This window comes from Tachypleus tridentatus, chromosome 9, assembly GCF_004210375.1.
Source record: "Tachypleus tridentatus isolate NWPU-2018 chromosome 9, ASM421037v1, whole genome shotgun sequence".
Classification (NCBI taxonomy): domain Eukaryota; kingdom Metazoa; phylum Arthropoda; class Merostomata; order Xiphosura; family Limulidae; genus Tachypleus; species Tachypleus tridentatus.
Genome location: NC_134833.1, coordinates 21,640,232 through 21,660,754, shown reverse-complemented (window position 1 = coordinate 21,660,754; position 20,523 = coordinate 21,640,232). Strand labels below are relative to the sequence as shown.

Here is a 20,523-nt window from a genome sequence, read left to right as displayed (position 1 = left end):
AAAATTAAAACAATAACTTTGTAATTAACAACAATAGCTTTACATCCTTAAAAATAAAAACAATAACTTTGTAATTAACAACAATAGCTTTACATCCTTAAAAATTAAAACAATAACTTTGTAATTAACAACAATAGCTTTACATCCTTAAAAATTAAAACAATAACTTTGTAATTAACAACAATAGCTTTACATTCTTAATTTTAACAACAAAAACTTTGTAATTAACAACAATAGCTTTACATCCTTAAAAATAAAAACAATAACTTTGTAATTAACAACAATAGCTTTACATCCTTAATTTTAACAACAATAACTTTGTAATTAACAAAAATAGGTTTACATCCTTAATTTTAACAACAATAACTTTGTAATTAACAACAATAGCTTTACATTCTTCATTTTAACAACAAAAACTTTGTAATTAACAACAATAGCTTTACATCCTTAAAAATAAAAACAATAACTTTGTAATTAACAACAATAGCTTTACATCCTTAATTTTAACAACAATAACTTTCTAATTTCTATCATATTTTCGAGATATAATCCTTTTAAATAAAAGATTTGACGAGTCGGGTATTGTAACCCTTAATGTGTGAGTATATTTCAAGCAGGTTCGTGTATTTATGTTCGTGTTTCCGCGTACGTATCTCGAAAACTAATGAACCGATGTACAAATAAATTTTACATAAGATGGGAAGTTAGTATGGGTCAGTTCTTCCCAAGTTTTGTTTGATCTCGGTTTGGAGCAGTTTTTATAACTGAGAGATAGGGCATTTCTTACACTTTTTGGTTAATAATTCTGTTAAGTGTAATTGGATTTGTAACCAAACTTCATGGGTACATTAAAGTTGAGATTCATCATCACATCACACAATATGATCCAGACTGTTCACGTTTCTGGATCTAAGAAGGATCTTCTGAGCCTTAGAAGGTGAAATTTGACGTTGTCCAATATAAACGCGTACAATCTCGAAAAGGAACAGCAGGACAAGAGCATGGAATCTCTCCGATCGCTCTTGTAAGTATTGTCGTGAACTTTGTCAAAACTTACACAAAGCTTAGTGTGGAAAATTGTTCGATCACAAACTTGGTTCTTTTACAACGTGTGCCTAATATTGTAAGTATATTACGCTTTGGTTAACTTAAGTAAATCCGTATTGTAACAGTAGAAATATTAATTTTATTCTATAAACAATAAACAAAGTAGCAATGAAACTTTTCACGAAATTATATAATCTACAGTGAAATTGACCGTGATAATGTTTGTACAGTTATATAATCTACAATGAAATTGACCGTGATAATGTTTGTACAGTTATATAATCTACAATGAGAGCTTTCGTATAATTGCGTAATTTGAGTGAAATCTGTCTTGTTCATTTAAATATACCACATTCTGTAAGCTTTAGTCCAAGAATATTAAAAGTTTGTATCATACATAGTAAAGAAAGTTTGTATGTGTTGATAACTAATTGTTTTCCGTCAAGAGCAACAAGTGAAGAATTCCTGCTTCATGGCATAACTACTGGTTGATAGTACAAACTGTTGGGTGACAGTATGAACTACTGGTTGATAGTACAAACTGTTGGGTGACAGTATGAACTACTGGTTGATAGTAAAAACTGTTGGGTGACAGTATGAACTACTGGTTGATAGTACAAACTGTTGGGTGACAGTATGAACTACTGGTTGATAGTACAAACTGTTGGGTGACAGTATGAACTATTGGTTGATAGTACAAACTGTTGGGTGACGGTATGAACTACTGGTTGATAGTACAAACTGTTGGGTGACAGTATGAACTACTGGTTGATAGTACAAACTGTTGGGTGACAGTATGGAATACTGATTGATGGTATAAATTACTGATTGACAGTATGAACTATTGGTTGACAATATAAACTATTGGTTGATGGTATGAATTACTGGTTCACAGTACGAATTACTGGTTGACGGTACGAACTAATGGTTGATGGTATAAACTACTGTTTGACACTATCAACTAATGATTGATGGTACGAACTGTTGGTTGATAGTCGGGTGTTATTATACGTTATAACAATGATGTTTCAGATCACAGGCTACACTTTAGACTGCTCCCTCTCTTGACCGTCTTGCCTAACACTCTGATTTTATAACAATCTTCAGAGAAGAATCGATCTTAGATGACAAAATGTTCGTGTAACCTATAATTTTCTAAGCCACCTATAACTGAAACAAAGGGTAAAAGTCTATTGAATTTGCATTAGGAAATCTAACAGATATGTGATCCAATTAGATTGCTGTGGTTCCAGTTTTTAAGTCATCTTTATCACGAAAACAGTCTTGATTTCTGGAAACTTCTAAATTTTAGGCTTCTGTGTGTCTTTGCCATCTTTAAATTTGTTAAAGGCTTTTAACGGTATTTGTGGATATTTCCAGTTTCCTTTTGCGAACACTGACATTGTCCGGAATATGGTTGTTGTGTGGTATAATGCTCACGAAATATGGTTGTTGTGTGGTATCATGCTCACGGAATATGATTGTTGTGTGGTATCATGCTCACGGAACATGGTTGTTGTGTGGTATATATGCTCACGGAATATGGTTGTTGTGTGGTATCATGCTCACGGAATATGGTTGTTGTGTGGTATCATGCTCACGAAATATGGTTGCTGTGTGGTATCATGCTCACGGAATATGATTGTTGTGTGGTATCATGCTCACGGAACATGGTTGTTGTGTGGTATATATGCTCACGGAATATGGTTGTTGTGTGGTATCATGCTCACGGAATATGGTTGTTGTGTGGTATAATGCTCACGAAATATGGTTGTTGTGTGGTATCATGCTCACGGAATATGATTGTTGTGTGGTATCATGCTCACGGAACATGGTTGTTGTGTGGTATTATGCTCACGGAATATAGTTGTTGTGTGGTATCATGCTCACGAAATATGGTTGTTGTGTGGTATTATGCTCACGGAATATGATTGTTGTGTGGTATCATGCTCACGGAACATGGTTGTTGTGTGGTATTATGCTCACGGAATATGGTTGTTGTGTGGTATCATGCTCACGGAATATGGTTGTTGTGTGGTATCATGCTCACGGAATATGGTTGTTGTGTGGTATCATGCTCACGGAACATGGTTGTTGTGTGGTATTATGCTCACGGAATATAGTTGTTGTGTGGTATCATGCTCACGAAATATGGTTGTTGTGTGGTATTATGCTCACGGAATATGATTGTTGTGTGGTATCATGCTCACGGAACATGGTTGTTGTGTGGTATTATGCTCACGGAATATGGTTGTTGTGTGGTATCATGCTCACGGAATATGGTTGTTGTGTGGTATCATGCTCACGGAATATTGTTGTTGTGTGGTATCATGCTCACGGAATATGGTTGTTGTGTGGTATCATGCTCACGGAATATTGTTGTTGTGTGGTATCATGTCCATTCCTGTTCTAAACATTCTAGTGTGTACATTTTCTTGCTTCCATTCAGATAATTCAAGGTTTGAGTCCTTTATATCGTTTAATAATCTTGATATCTGAATATTATTTGTATGAAAAAGCTGTTACATGGTCATAACTACACCCTACACAACATTAGACTTTCTACTGGCTTGGTATTCGCAGTGAAGCGCGTATATTGATGATAAACAAGTAACCCTTGATACCAAGGCCCATGTCTGCAACAACCACTGCTTTAAATCGTTCTATTTGTAATTATTAAATGTAATTGACCATCTCTAATTATTATAGGCCCGGCATGGCCTGGTGGTTAAGGCGCTCGGGTCGTAATCTAAGAGTCTCCGTCACATGCTCCTCCTTTCAGTCGTGGGGGCATTATGATGTGACGGTCAATCCCACTATTCGTTGGTAAAAGAGGAGCCCAAGATTTAGCGATGGGTGCCTTCCAACTCGTCTTACATTGTTAAATTAGGGACGGCTGCAGCAGAGAGCCTTCGTGTAGGTTTGCACGAAATTCAAAAACAAACAAACTAATTATTATATCGACTCAAATTTTCTGGTATATTAATGGTATCATTCAAACTAGCTGAAATCTTATGGAACGTTGCCTCAATTATTAATCTAAAATGACTTTTTACAACTACAGTTTGGCATTTAATCAAGAATACTTAACATTTACTAACGACAGAACAAAATGTCGAAATGCAGAGAATATTTAGTCATCCACCTAGATGACATGAATTTTTACCTCCGTAACTTTCCGACAGGTACTCACTGTGAAACTCCTGTACTCTTTAATATTTAACTTCTGTTTTATCCTTTATCATTCAGAGCGTATCCTTTTGTAATTATTTGGTCTGTTGTTCTCGCGTTTAACACTCACACGTGAGAAAAATGTGTTCTATTCAACTGGCATTCTCTAAGTAAATTATGTTTTGTTAACATTAAGGCTTAAATATATACATTCAAACATATGTGATAACGTTATGTTGAATCTTACATAGTGTGTATGTAGTGTGATACAAACGTGATAACGTTAGAGTTAATGTTGAATTTTACATGGTGTGTATGTAGTGTGATACAAATGCGATAACGTTAGAATTAATGTTGAATCTTACATGGTGTGTATGTAGTGTGATACAAATGTGATAACGTTAGAGTTAATGTTGAATTTTACATGGTGTGTATGTAGTGTGATACAAACGTGATAACGTTAGAGTTAATGTTGAATCTTACATGGTGTGTATGTAGTGTGATACAAACGTGATAACGTTAGAGTTAATGTTGAATCTTACATGGTGTGTATGTAGTGTGATACAAACGTGATAACGTTAGAGTTAATGTTGAATCTTACATGGTGTGTATGTAGTGTGATACAAACGTGATAACGTTAGATTTAATGTTGAATCTTACATGGTGTGTATGTAGTGTGATACAAACGTGATAACGTTAGAGTTAATGTTGAATCTTACATGGTGTGTATGTAGTGTGATACAAACGTGATAACGTTAGAGTTAATGTTGAATTTTACATGGTGTGTATGTAGTGTGATACAAACGTGATAACGTTAGAGTTAATGTTGAATTTTACATGGTGTGTATGTAGTGTGATACAAAAGCGATAACGTTAGAATTAATGTTGAATCTTACATGGTGTGTATGTAGTGTGATACAAACGTGATAACGTTAGAGTTAATGTTGAATCTTACATGGTGTGTATGTAGTGTGATACAAACGTGATAACGTTAGATTTAATGTTGAATCTTACATGGTGTGTATGTAGTGTGATACAAACGTGATAACGCTAGAGTTAATGTTGAATTTTACATGGTGTGTATGTAGTGTGATACAAATGTGATAAATTTAGAGTTAATGTTGAATTTTACATGGTGTGTATGTAGTGTGATACAAACGTGATAACGTTAGAGTTAATGTCGAATTTTACATGGTGTGTATGTAGTGTGATACAAATGTGATAAATTTAGAGTTAATGTTGAATTTTACATGGTGTGTATGTAGTGTGATACAAGTGTGGTAACGTTAGAGTTAATGTTGAATTTTACATATAGTATCGTGGTACAGACGTGATTATATTTGAGTTAATGTTGAATTTTACATATAGTACTGTGGTACAGACGTGATTATATTTGAGGTAATGTTGAATCTCACATGGTGTGTATGTAGTGTGATACAAGTGTGATAACGTTAGAGTTAATGTTGAATTTTACATATAGTATCGTGGTACAGACGTGATTATATTTGAGTTAATTTTGAATTTTACATATAGTACTGTGGTACAGACGTGATTATATTTGAGGTAATGTTGAATCTCACATGGTGTGTATGTAGTGTGATACAAGTGTGATAACGTTAGAGTTAATGTTGAATTTTACATATAGTATCGTGGTACAGACGTGATTATATTTGAGTTAATTTTGAATTTTACATATAGTACTGTGGTACAGACGTGATTATATTTGAGTTAATGTTGAATCTTACATTGTGATAGAAAGTTAAATAAAGGAGAGAAATGATCAGCTGGTACGTTTCGGACACGAATCTTATGACAACAGTCAATCTCGACTCACCGTTTGAGTTAACGTTTTCGTAACATCTGGTAAACATGCTATTCTGACAAGTCGCTCTTATTTCGTCTTTTCTCTTCGTGATTATTAGCCAAGTACTGAGACAAGTTTGTTTTACTAAGAAAATCTATGTACGTGAAACTTTGTTATGCCTTTGCATCTCCTTGTATTATGAGCAAAAAATAATAATTCATTATTTAATCAATGGATTTTCATGTGAGTGAACATTCCTAAAAGTAGCGTCTAATGCAGTCGAGTGCATTCATGCCAAAGGTTTCGGTTTTCTTTCACATGTCTCTTGTTCGATATGCTGTGTAGGTTTTGTAATAATTCTGTCGTGCGAATTTTGGCTCTTAGCTTCGTTTCTTCACGCCTTCAGAACTTTAATCATTCTAGAACATTAAAGTAACTTCAAAATGGTTTGTTGTTGTTGTTTTATTTTCTAACACGTGTAATAACTGACTCTGAACTCAAAATAACCAGTGTTATCAGAAACAGAGCAGAACAGGTTAAATCACTGCTTCTTTGTTTGTGGTTAAGAGCAAAGCTATACAATGGAGTATTTGTGCTGTAATTACCACGGGCATCGAAACACGAGTCTCAGGGTCTAATCCCTAAAGTTTACCGCTGAGCTACTGGATGCCTAAAGTACAATAATCGTTTTCTACACCGTCCATAAGTTTCACCCAACATCATTTTATAAATTTTGGACTTTCTCTGTTTTGCACGTGCTTATAAACTTCTCAGATGCTTAAGAAACTTCTCGCTAAACCAGTTGCAATTATATCTTTATCTTCATTCAATTGTGGCAAAACTCTTTTCGTATCGTTACTTAAATATTAGGCTGAAAATAAAGAGAAATGTCTTGCTACAAACTTGCAAACTTAAAATCAGTTTTTCGTGAAATTTGAAGAAAAAAAAATGTAACTGTGAAATCCTTTACGAATATGGTTTAATTAAAAATGTGAAAATATGGCAGCATATATAGATGTGGAAAAATTCTTAAAATGTGATATTATGATGGCCTACAAGAAAATGGTGAAATGAAAACGAATAAGAAAATTAGATAAGTTACGTGGGCATCCATTATTGTGTTTTACTTAAGGTTGAGTCATGCAGAGTGTACACTGATACATAGAAATAACATTTGAGGTAACATTGACTCATACAGAGTTTATACTGATACACATAAATAACTCAAGTGATTAAAAACATTGAGTCATGCAGAGTGTACACTAGTACATATAAATAACACTTAGTTTAACGCTGAGTCATACACCGTGTACACTGATACATATAAATAACTCAAGTGAGTAAACATTGAGTCATGCAGAGTGTACCCTGATGCATATAAATAACACTTGGTTTAACACTGAGTCATACACCGTGTACACTGATACATAGAAATAACATTTGAGGTAACATTGACTCATACAGAGTTTATACTGATACACATAAATAACTCAAGTGAGTAAACATTGAGTCATGCAGAGTGTACACTGATGCATATAAATAACACTTGGTTTAACGCTGAGTCATACACCGTGTACACTGATACATATAAATAACATTTGAGGTAACATTGACTCATACAGAGTTTATACTGATACACATAAATAACTCAAGTGAGTAAACATTGAGTCATGCAGAGTGTACCCTGATGCATATAAATAACACTTGGTTTAACACTGAGTCATACACCGTGTACACTGATACATAGAAATAACATTTGAGGTAACATTGACTCATACAGAGTTTATACTGATACACATAAATAACTCAAGTGAGTAAACATTGAGTCATGCAGAGTGTACACTGATGCATATAAATAACACTTGGTTTAACACTGAGTCATACACCGTGTACACTGATACATAGAAATAACATTTGAGGTAACATTGACTCATACAGAGTTTATACTGATACACATAAATAACTCAAGTGAGTAAACATTGAGTCATGCAGAGTGTACACTGATGCATATAAATAACACTTGGTTTAACACTGAGTCATACACCGTGTACACTATTAAATATGTGATAATATTTGAATTATTTTTCAGTTTTACGTACTTAATAGTGGTGTCAAAACTTTGACGACGATTTCGCACTATTTGATGTCAGTTTCCGTAGTCAGAGTTGATGCTGAATGACCAAATTGATTTAGCTCACAAATTAGAACATCATAAAGCTTATTTTGATGCAAGTTTCCGTAGTCAGAGTTGATGCTGAATGATTAAGGTCTGATTCTATATTTAAGAGAGCATTTTTACGTTAATTTTACTGTATTTATTTTATTTACTTAGGGAAAACTCTGAACCTTCTTAAGAAAACATGTAAAGACGCCAGTGGTAATTCAGGAGTTTGTATTTTCAAGTGGAACTGCATTAACAAAGATGGCGTATTACTCTCTACTTGTACTAACGGTTTTTTCTATCTCACCTGTTGTAAACTACCGTCATCGAATGTAACGAAGGAACCAATAAAAAATGTAGCATCATCTTCAAGCGGGCATCATTACACGACACATGAACCACTAGATGGCAGTAGTGCTCTATTTAGTCTATTAAGTACAACGCCCACCGTTAGGTGGCCACATACCCAACAAGAGACTTTTAATACCATTTCTAGTCTTGCAAATACTGTAAAACAAAAACCCATTGTCGAGACCCAACATGTTATAAAGAATGGTACTACAAGCCAAGGTCTAGTTTCACTATCTCCAACCCCCTATCAGTCTGTAGACAATCACCATTTCACCAGTTTCACACCTCATAACGAAATTTCTGCTCCAAAGACAAGCACTGCTACCGTTTATGATGCTACCAATACAATGGTGACAACGTCAAGTGTGAGTCTTGCCTATTCTCGTACGTCTACCAAGCCAGAGTTGAACACAAAATTAAACGATTTTAATGTAACTCAAAGTGTTATCAGTAGAAACAATACTGTAGTGGATAATTTAAACCCCTGCGACTCTGACGATAAAGACATAATTTTGGCTTCTAGCACTAGGCTCGAGAACACCGTCACATCTCCAGCTTTTCAAGAGGAAACTATCCCTACATCTTCTACTGACAAGATACTCTCAGCTACACAGATAACGACTTTAACCCCACTTAACCATGATGTTCCAATTGCGGGGGTCCAGTCCATTTTGGATCAGCTAGAAGCAGAAGAAACTCTGGTCGAAGTCAGCACAAAACTAACTTCTGAAAAGTATTACTACGAAACGATCAGCGATACATCAAGACCGCATATAGAAGCAGCAACACAAGTTGATACCAACACCGACGTCAGCACCAAACTTCCCTTTAATTCGGACATTGTGAGTCAAAACACCTCACCAAAGGCAACAAACATTATGAAAGTGACGTCAAGCACTCTTCCAAGTAGAGTAACTCCTTTAATGACAGCCAAGCAACAATGGGACTACAGGAAAGGTAATTACATGTTCGGTGCCTTATATTAGCACGTGGATCACTTGAAAGGTATCGAACCAAAATAAATTACTCACCGCCGTGTTTAGTAAGATATTGTAAAATATTGTCAAATATGGCAGAAAAAGTCATAAGTTTAACATATACCAGTTCCCCTTTCTTGTTAATCAAACTTAACGAATTAAAACACGTTATTAAAATAACAATAGGTAAAACGAAATGACTAATTTTGGACTGAAGTTTGATAATATCAACCTATCTCCAGATTGATGACACAAAAGTGAACGATAAGAAGGTGATTATCCCACCAGGTGGTTCTGTCTTATCTAATTCGTTATACAGCTATTGAATATGATCCTGTAACTCTGACATCTTAGGAACTGTCCTGTTATAAATTATCTAGCGTTTGGAAAGAACAGGAAACGCTAGCATGAAAATCGATTTTTTTCCGAAACAGTTTATTAGTTCAGGGCTATTAATTTACACGTGTGGGCACTTAAAATGTTGTTTGAGCCCCTTTCAACGTGCAGGGTGGTCCGGCATAGCCTGGTGATTAAGGCGCTCGAATCGTAATCTGAGGATCGTGGGTTCGAATCCCCGTTGCACCAACATGCTCGCCCTTTCAGCCGTGCGGGCACTATATAATGTGACGGTCAATCCTACTATTCGTTGGTGAAAGAATAGCCCGAGATTTGTCAGTGGGTGGTGATAACTAGCTGTCTTCTCTCTAGTCTTACACTGCCTAATTAGGGACGGCTAGGGTAGATAGCCCTCGTGTATCTTTGCGTGAATTAAAAAGCAAACAAACAGTCAACGTGCAGGGAAAACTACAAAGGCCTTAGGGGTGAGACAGAAAAGATTCGAATGACGACCCCATGGCACTCTTTGTGGGACATAAGGTAGATGCAAGTTTTGGTGACAACCAGTTTTGCGCCTCGCCAATTATTAAAATATATAACACATGAGGAAGAATTATTACCCTTGGGATAACCAGACGAGGGGGTAGAGGCGAGAAGGCCTAACCAACCTATGTCATTTCCTTGGACATCTAAGTGGCTATAACAAATCTGATGACAATTAGTCCATCACTTTGCCAACTATAAACGGACAGATACACACAGACTTTTGTCAATTGATGGTGCAGATGAAAAATATGACAATTCTTTTTCGACACATCTTAATATTTTTAGAAAGAAATTATATTATACATTGTCATTTGCACTAGTAGAATACAATTACAGATTTCCACTTATCGACGTGTCGACATTTCTGTTCAATTACATTCTGCCCCCTAATGGCATAGCGGTATGTCTGCGGACTCACACATCTAGAAACCGGGTTTTGATGCTCGTGGTGAGCACAGCACAGATAGCACATTGTGTAGCTTGCAAGGTGATTAATTCCAGTGAAAGTAAAGGTCAGATACCTTCAATTACAATATATTAAATTGTAAAAAAATTGTCCTTAAAAAAGGACCGCCATGGCCAGGTGGTTAAGGCACTCGACTGGTAATCCTAGAATCGCGAATTCTAATCTCCGTCACACCAAAATCATATTCGCCCTTTCAACCGTGAGGACGTTATAATGTGACGGTCATATTCGTTGGTAAAAGAGTAGCCCAAGAGCTGGCGGTGGATGGTGATGACTAGCTGCCTTCCCTCTAGCCTTACACTGCTAATCTAGAGATGGCTGGCAGAGATAGCCCTCGTGTAGCTTTGGACGAAATTCAAAACAAACCAAACCAATCTAAAAAAAAAAATCGCCTCCCACTGGCACACCAGTATGTCTGCAGGCTTACAACGCTAGAAATTGGTTTTCGATAGTGGTAGTGGGCAGAGCACAGATAGCCTATTGTGTAGCTTTGTGCTTAACTTCAAACAACCTTTTATTTTAACCTGTCGAGGTTCTGGCTGTAAGCTAGGACGTTTGACTCGTTATCTGTGGGTCTCGAGATCGCAACCCAGCACCGTACATTTCCTTCCCTTCAAGTGTGGAAGAGTCATTATGTGTATATTAATCCCACTATTAGTTGGTAAAAAGAACCCAAGAGTTGGCCATGAGTGCTATCGACTGGTCACGTCTCTGTGGTCAGTAGTTCAAAACTAGGGAATGTGACAGATAGTTTTAATGGCTTAAGCGAACAAATAATTAATTAATCCATCTTCCATTTTTATATAGTCCTGCAAATCCAAACATTTTCCGTTACTAACGTTGTTAACTACGGGAAAAAAATAAAACAGAAACAAGAAAACGTTAATTTGTGAAAAAAGTACAGAGTACAGAAGACCGAGTACAGAGAGTCCATTGTATAGCCTTGTCCTAAACTTCAAATAAACACAAATATTTACATTTCAGCCGAAATTTTTTTAAATACTCTAGTTATCGAAAACATTATTTAAGAAGTTTAAAGAAAAGGTTAAAACAATATCCAATTTCTCTTTCGGTTTGTTATTGTCCAAAGATATCTTAATCCTGCTATTTTTTGAAACAAAATTACCACAAAAGAATCTGAATGAATCTCATATTTTATCCATGCATTTAGTTTTATAAAACTACCTTTTAGGGACTCTAGCGGGTTCCTCACGGGTACAGCGGTAAATCTACGGATTTGCAACGCTAAAATCAAGGATTCGATTCCCCTCCGTGTACTCAGCAGATAGCCCCAGTGTAGCTTTGCTATAAGAAAATCAAACAAACAAGTCTTCCAGTGGCTCGTTGAAGCCCTTTTATTGTTGTTTTGTTTTTAAGTTCTGTATTTGAAAGCATTTCTAGGGCATTTCTCTCTCTTTCCTAATTGAGGATTATTCAGCTTTGATGTTCTTTTTTTAAAAAGGAAAATACTGGGCTTATTAAAAGTGCATCACTATAAAAATGGATTTGGATTTTTTAAAATAAGAAGACACCTTATTAGCATGTGGGTTAAACCAGTCAAATCAGAGACTTCCTGGTATTTAGGCCTAGATGTTCCAAAATGAGCATATGAAAACCAGTCAGTCAACATCATAATCTTAGGTTTGTCCGGTTCTTTGAACTTAATCGTGGCATTGTCTGTTACTTTTATAACACACCCACTGTGCAGTTAAGGCTGCATCACATCTCGATTCCTAAACCCACAAGCTGATATGGAACCATTACCCTGCGCCTGACCCTTAAAACGTACTATGAATATTTTTCAGATATTTGTGGGAATGTTTTCTTATTCGACTCAATGATATTAAGATACAAACAAAAGATATAAGTTATATAAAAAAGGAAGTGATTATTCTTTTAACCATCAATAACGATGTAAAATAGTTTAGAACTAATCCTCATCTTATGCTATTTAGGTTGCAACATTTTCAGAAACAGAAAATCATTGTGGTAACCATATAGTATTATAGTTTTAGTTGTGCAAGTTACACTGATCAACAAGTTCTTGAACAGTACATGGTAACACCTTGTTTAACAAAGGCATAAAGTCTTGGAAATTAAGTGAATACGGTTAGAATATCTTGATACTTAACTACTAACAGCCTATTTCACTGCTCACTTTTTTTTTATCCCTTTTAGACTGTGGGGTCAGGTCGTTAAGGCCGTACGGTAGAATTGTTGGAGGTCGTAACGCTTACTTTGGAGAGTGGCCTTGGCAAGTAAGTGGTGTCCGTATGGCAGAATTGTTAGTGGTCATAACACTTATTTCAGGAAGTAGCCATGACAGGTAAGTGGTGTACAGATGATAGAATTGTTACTAGTTATAACACTTATTTCAGGAAGTAGCCATGACAGGTAAGTGGTGTCCAGATGATAGAATTGTTACTAGTTATAACACTTATTTCAGGAAGTAGCCATGACAGGTAAGTGATGTCCAGATTGTACAATTATTAGTGGTCATAACGCTTATTTCAGAAAGTGGCCATGACAGATGAGTGATTTAATACGAATTATAGTGTTTGTAATTATACTTGTAATAAGATATTAGTATTAAGCCTATTATATTTTCAAGCCCTATAATCTTTATCTAATACCCTAGGGATTTTCATGAATGTACAGTAATAGTATTTTACATTTATTCTGTTTGTTTCACTTAGTACATATCTCTTCAGGCTAATTGGAACACAAGTTCAAGTTAAAAAGCTCAGGACTGAGGGTAACACGTCAACGATAAATATGTCGTGAATACTTACATGGCGATGAAAATAACAAGGTTTTCATACGAGAACTTGTTTGTTTGTTTGATGAATTTCGCACAAAACTAGCCTTCCTTAATTTTGAAGTGGTAGACTAAAAGCAAAAGAGTTATTCGACACTGTCCACCGCCAACTTATTTCCATAAAACGGTAGGATTGACTGTCACATTATGACGGCCCAACGACTAAAAGGACGAGTGTGTTAAGTGACGGACTGTGAGCACGTGACTCGCACACTGCGAGTAGAGAGTCATAACTAATAAGACATGAAAGGCGAGATACAAAAGCATTACTTTTAGTATTTAAAGTAAATTAATTGATGGATTCGTAGCTTGTTTTTAAAATTACGTTCAATACTTTAGCACAAAAATACGCGAAGTGCTACCTACACATGGCCGTTCCTAATACTGAACTGCAACAGTACAGTGAAAGCGGCTAGCGCCCCCCGCCAACTGTTGAGCTATATGTAGTCTGACCGAATAGTGCGATTTGACCGTTACTCACATCTCCAACGTGCGGAGTGCGTTTTCGCGGAAACGAGCTGTGAACACTCGGATTGACAGTCCAGACATACCAACTACTAAGTCTAAGCTCGATAAACATGTTAAAATCATGTTGAGATCAAACCGAGAATAACAATGCTAAAAGAGGTTATAAGAGGAACAGCCGCTTTTTTGATGTCGCAATAACTTCGCCGCTAGGTGTTTTAGATTTCAATTTTTAAGACCTACAATTCAGTAGCTGCGACAGCGCAGATTACAGTAGCTATTTATCTTTAAACCTACAGGTTAATAGTGATAACATATACTATACGTATTGTAATATTATTATAATGGTGCTATGATAACAATATTGTAATCATGGTTATTGTGTAGGTGCTTTTGAAGGAATCAACTTGGCTGGGACTGTTTCTAAAGAATAAATGTGGAGGTGTCTTACTAAATTCCAAATACGTGATAACAGCAGCTCACTGCCAACCAGGGTAAGTACTACTTTGTTATTATTATATTTAATGGCATGGCTAGGTGGTTAAGGAACTCGACTTTTAATCTGAGGGTCCCAGGTTCGAATCCCAGTTACACCAAACACCTTTTCAGCCGGGGGGACGTTATAATGTTACGGTCAATCCCACTATTCGTTGGTAAAAATGTAGCTCATGAGTTGGCGGTGAGTGGTGATGACTAGCCGTCTTCCTTCTAGTCTTTCACTGCTAAATTAGGGACGGCTAGCGCAGATAGCCCTCGTGTAGCTTTGTGCGAAACAAACTACTTTTTTTCGCGTAGTAAACGTGTTCTACACAACCTGTGGTTTCGATAACATCTTTTGTTTGGATATTTTGATACATCAGAGTACTAGCGGAGTAAACATCCAACTAAACGAAATATTTTACTTGTTTCAAGTGTAAAAGAACCGGATGTGTAGAACAATGCCTGAGATTTGAAAATGTACTGAATTATTTATACACATAGTATGTAATGTGTCGTAAGTTCAATGGAATGATATAGGGGCTCTATCCCCAGAGGCGCAGCTTCAGACAAGTCTGAAGGCGATACTCGTGGTATGTCTACCACAGATAGCCCATTACGCAGTTTTGTGCATAACTGAAAACAAACAAAAATAATGTGTCTTTCAAAACAATCAACTAATAAAAAATAATATTACATATTTGGCAACTTGTTGTACTTTCCTAACATGTTACGTTTATCTAAAGAATAAGGCGCCCCCACTCGGAAGGTTGATACAGCATTGTAAATACAAATATTTCCGAAAATGTACTCTATGCCTAAATGACGTTTTATGGGCGTGTACGAAATTGTTAAAGAAGTTGTGCTTTTTTTCGTAATACACCTTAATAGATTGCTACCATTCACCAAATGTACCTGTTTAAGATAAACAGCCATACAGTTTTTCAAACCCGAGATGTAACTATTAAGCAGGTTAACTAATATAAATCAGAACTAATAAGTGATCGATAGATTAACGAATCTAGTTACGATTACCAAACTACACAAGAGGTGAATAAGGCCTATAATGATAAGAATACTTTGCCTCATCATTTGGGTACACTCGCTATTATCGATAATGTCGGCCATAATCCCAATAATATCACCCGAGATTCGGCTAGCTTAGGAATTTAGGTTAGTCCTACATTTACGAAGACTTTAGTTAGACTATTGTTCTTATATATCATCACCATTCTATTTATATCTGTACTGAAAATACAATAATGTATTTTCTATTAATATTTCTACTGCTAAAATTATTTAAAATTAGTTATATTTAAATAATATTAGATACGGCATAAATGTTTTATGTTACTTATGAGCCTTTTTAAAAAAAATAACACGTTTAATTATCTAACTAAATATTTAGTGCCATCTTAGAAAGTGGAATTTTGTGTTCCGGCATGCGTTTTATAATTATATAAATAAATGGTGTTTTACCTTAACACTTTCACAAATATTAGATTATTCTATGATCGTGAAACACAACTTACTTTTCAGGGTTCTAGCTTCTCTTGTGGTTGTGTTAGGAGAACACGATTTCGGAGGTGATTTTGAATCTTTGAAACCTGTGGTGAAAAATGTGAAGAAAATTATCGTTCACAGAAATTTCAACACGCAATCGTTTGAAAATGATTTAGCACTTCTGGAACTGGAGACACCAGTCAGGTTTCAGCCTCACATCGTCCCAATCTGTCTTCCTGAGAGTGGAGATGACTTTACTGGGAAGACAGCTTTTGTCTCAGGCTGGGGAAAGCTCTTCCATGGTAATTGCAGATTTAGTATTATAAAGATAGGTCTTGCCATACGTAACAAGCTGAGACTTCACAGAAGAGACATCTTTTGTATAAAGATGAGGAAAAAGACTTCCATGGTGATTTCAGTTTTAACATATAACATAATGTTTAGTTTCAGCATTACAAAGATAAGTCTCGTTACACACAACGAGATAAGAGAACTTCACAGAGGAGACAGCTTTGTAACAGGCTGAATGAAGGACTTCCATGGTGATTTCAGTTTTAACATATAACATAATGTTTAGTTTTAGCATTACAAAGATAAGTCTCGTTACACGCAACGAGATGAGAGAACTTCACAGAGGAGACAGTTTTTGTATCAGGCTGGATGAAGGACTTCCATGGTGATTTTAGTTTTAATATTACAAAGACGAGTCTTGTCACAGTAAACAAAAATTTCTGTCTCAGTTTTGTTTTAGGGTGAACTGAACAGGAAATCTTAAACAGACTGAATTTAAATTAACGTTACAACAGACGTCACAGTTGGTTATGGGAAGACCTCACAGGCATGTTGCACGTTTATAGAATTCTGTGTTGAACGTCGTTAATGTCTGTGAATTATGTTTATGTTTATATATACATATATATCCGTTACTTGGATAAATAATGATTAGTTCTATAGATTTTGTCAGACAAAACTACATATGTAATACCTAAAACTTTACTAATCATTCTGCTTGGGTACACTTCTGCAGTTAAAGTTGTTCCTTGTCATGAAAATATATGTATTTTTGTATGTTGAGATGTAGTGTCACGCCATGAAAGTATCCGTGTTTTCTATTATTATATGTAATGTCACCTCTTGGAATTATCTGTTTTCTGTTTAGATGTAGTGTCACGCCTTGTAAAATATCCGTGTTTTCTATTATTATATGTAACGTCACGTCGTGAAAATAATATCAGAATTTTCAATATTACATGTGGTGTTTTCTTTTCATTTGACTTTGAAGTAGCCATGATTAACATACAATATTTCATTATATGATAATTTTAAATATTTAGATGGTCCTGTTCCAAAACGTTTACAGTACGTAAAAGTACCAATAATTGGAAACAGTAAGTGTCAAGAAATGTTCCTTCATAGTGGCCACGACAAAATAATAAAGAACACTTTTATTTGTGCTGGATACGAGACAGGAGGACAGGACTCTTGTGAAGTAAGTTCTGTTTAAATATTTTTGTCTTTTTTGTGTCAAAGACATCCATTAAATACCTTGTGTTTCAAGTAGTCGTCCATATTTGTATCCTCGTCCTCAGACCTTCAAAAATAAACTGAGAAACGCTCACTGATAAATCAGAAAACACAACGTTTAATATATGAATACCATTCTCAACTCAACAGTTCTGTTTATTTTTGATGACGAGAAACCCATTTGAAGTAAAAAAATATATATATCAGAACAGGTGGTATGAGTATTAACACTTTTATTGATAACAACGTTTCGACATTGTTGGGTTATCTTCAGGTTAAGATGACCTAGGAAGGTCGAAACGTTGTTCTCTATCAATAAAAGTGTTGTTACTTATACCAGCCGTTCTGAGAAACAGTTCTGTTTTTTGTAAAACTTAAACGTTGCTGTACACCAGAGGTTCCGGAGGTTTAGTACCCTGCGAACTCCCCTCATGAAAATATCAAATCTCACTAATCCCCTTCTAAAGATAAGTATTTTCCATACATTGATCTCGGAAACATAAAATTTGTTTTCCTTACGACACATTTATTACACACTATTTATTATTAATTTTATTACATTATGTTTGTTTTGGAATTTCGCACAAAGCTACACGAGAGCTATCTGCACTAGCCGTACCTAATTTTGCAGTGTAAGACTAAAGGGAAGGCAGCTATTCATCACCGCCAACCGCCAACTCTTGGGCTACTCTTTTACCAACGAATAGTAGGATTGACTGTCAGATTATAACGTCCCCACGGCTGAAAGGGCGAGCATGTTTGGCGCGACAGGGATTCTGAATGCCTTATTCCACCTGGCCATGCCGGGCCTTTACATTATGAAAACAACTATAGCCTTCCAGGATTTCACTTTCGTAACTCGTATCACACTCGTTAAGCCTAAACGTGTTTTTCATTTTAGCACTAAAAACAACACTTACAGGCGATTTCATTTTAAAAACACTCAGAAATACGCACCTTCCCTCACCTTTCAATTTCTCATGAAGAGTCTTATGTTAAAGTTATAATCTAATCGGTGGAATGGCTGTTTTTCGAAACCCCTCAAAAACATTTCGTGAATCCCCAAAGGGTTTGCGAACTATTGTCGTATATTGAGGCTAGCTTCGGAAAACGACAACTGTCCGCAGTCAGAAATCGTGTGTCTTATAATAATAAGGGAAGTAGGCTACCAATGCTAACGTCTACTTGATGTACTAAGCTTTCAGTGAGCTCCGCCATTTACATATTAATTGAACAAATATTCTGAAGTCCTCTAATGCTGTTACTCAGTGATAAATATACTATTTCTTTAATATTTTATTATTTCGTTTATTCATAAACATTCGTTTTTTATTGTGTTATGTGAAATTCACTGGTACAAAATTGACAGTGTTAAAACAGCAGCACATGTTGAATAAAGATGTTATTTGCCTCTGACGCTAGACAGTAAGGATGACTTATGAGTTTTCTTTGGTCAAAAAACGTACCAGGGAGAATTGGGGAAAAAAAAAACAGTCATATTATTCTGAGTTTACGTTTTACAAAGAAGTTTCTTATATGACATTAATTCAAGCTGACATCTAGTACTGTTGTATTCCCAAAGCAAAGATATACTATATTGTTTATTTATTGCTACTTTTAATAACACTATTGGTTTTAGTATTTATTACATTAAATAGCATTAATTTTTATTTATTGTTTATTAATGTTTTTTATTTTTTACATATTGTTTATTATTATGTGGTTTTATTATAAAGATTATTTTGTATTGTTAATTTAATATATATGATCTAGAACTAACCTAAGTCTCCTAAGCTGAATATATCGTGAGATATTACTGGGATTATGACCGAAAATACCGCTAGCATCGATGGTACCCAAATGATCCATTATAATATATATAAGCAGAAACGTAAGAAAAGTACAGTTAATTAGTTATTCTGATTATTAGGTTAATTTACAATATCAGTTTATACACACAACTTGCACTAATCGGAAGTTCATATTAATAAATAGGTTTACAACATTCAAATAAAACGTTGATTTATGGTACTTAAAACTTCTATTTTATAACATTTCTGTGTTTTGTTTACCACATTTTAAGTTGTGTTCAGTATTCTATTTATTGAAAGTATTCACGGACTGACGTGCGATATTTTTTACCTTGAGTACATGCAAGATACAACCATACTTCAAAGTTATACTGACGATAATATATCTAACATAAAATTAAACGTTTTTATGCATCTCTGACCTTTTATTCCAAGGGCGATTCTGGAGGACCGTTGATGACACAGAAGGACGATGGACGTTGGATGCTCATTGGAACAGTTTCTCATGGCATCAAATGCGCAGGCCCCAACCTGCCTGGTGTCTACATGAAAATAACAGCCTACAAACTCTGGATCGAGAGTGTGATCAATCCTTGACCTTGCTTAATACTTATACCATCAATATGCTTTGATTGGATAATACTGTTAGCACGAGTGTGATGTGATAACTGATAGGAATACGTTTAGAAAGTTCCAAACCAATCGATGTGGAATAGATAGCCAAGACGTTTTCACAATTAGCAAAACCCTTCTGAGTAATTGATAACGAAAAACAAAAACCAAAATGGCACGTTTCACCAGCTTCTTCTGTGTACACTAGGCAATAATTTAACGAGACCCCCCTAGAATTAGTTTCTAGGGATTTATTTGTTCTTTAATCGAATCTCTAGAGGGAGTTGTGTTCTGATTTTAATGTATTCTCAGTGAAAAATGTACTTTTTCTCACACATTGTTAAGTTCCTTAAAATCGTTAGAGATTCAAAGCGTGTTTGTTCTGCCTTTTCTGTAGAATAACTTAAATCTACGGTTCTGCAACATAAGTCTCACCCTTCTGTTAGTCAGTAAA

At 35.4% G+C, this 20,523-nt stretch overlaps 1 protein-coding gene across 1 annotated transcript; it reads left to right on the top strand.

Moving 5' to 3' along the window:
* Positions 1–3,006: 3,006 nt before the first annotated feature.
* On the top strand, positions 3,007–20,106 carry LOC143227305 (uncharacterized). The gene is made up of 7 exons (XM_076458762.1): positions 3,007–3,148; positions 8,355–9,491; positions 13,038–13,117; positions 14,530–14,636; positions 16,159–16,424; positions 17,457–17,611; positions 19,893–20,106. Exons 1-7 carry the CDS (start codon positions 3,007–3,009, stop codon positions 20,052–20,054), a joined length of 2,049 nt encoding a protein of 682 aa, XP_076314877.1. The 3' UTR covers positions 20,055–20,106.
* Positions 20,107–20,523: the final 417 nt, after the last annotated feature.

Coding starts and splice junctions, on each gene's coding strand:
- LOC143227305 (XM_076458762.1), top strand. CDS start 3,007: ATGGTTGTTGTGTGGTATTATGCTCACGGAATATGGTTGTTGTGTGGT. Junction 9,492..13,037: donor ACAATGGGACTACAGGAAAG/GTAATTACATGT, acceptor TATCCCTTTTAG/ACTGTGGGGTCAGGTCGTTA. Junction 13,118..14,529: donor TTGGAGAGTGGCCTTGGCAA/GTAAGTGGTGTC, acceptor GTTATTGTGTAG/GTGCTTTTGAAGGAATCAAC.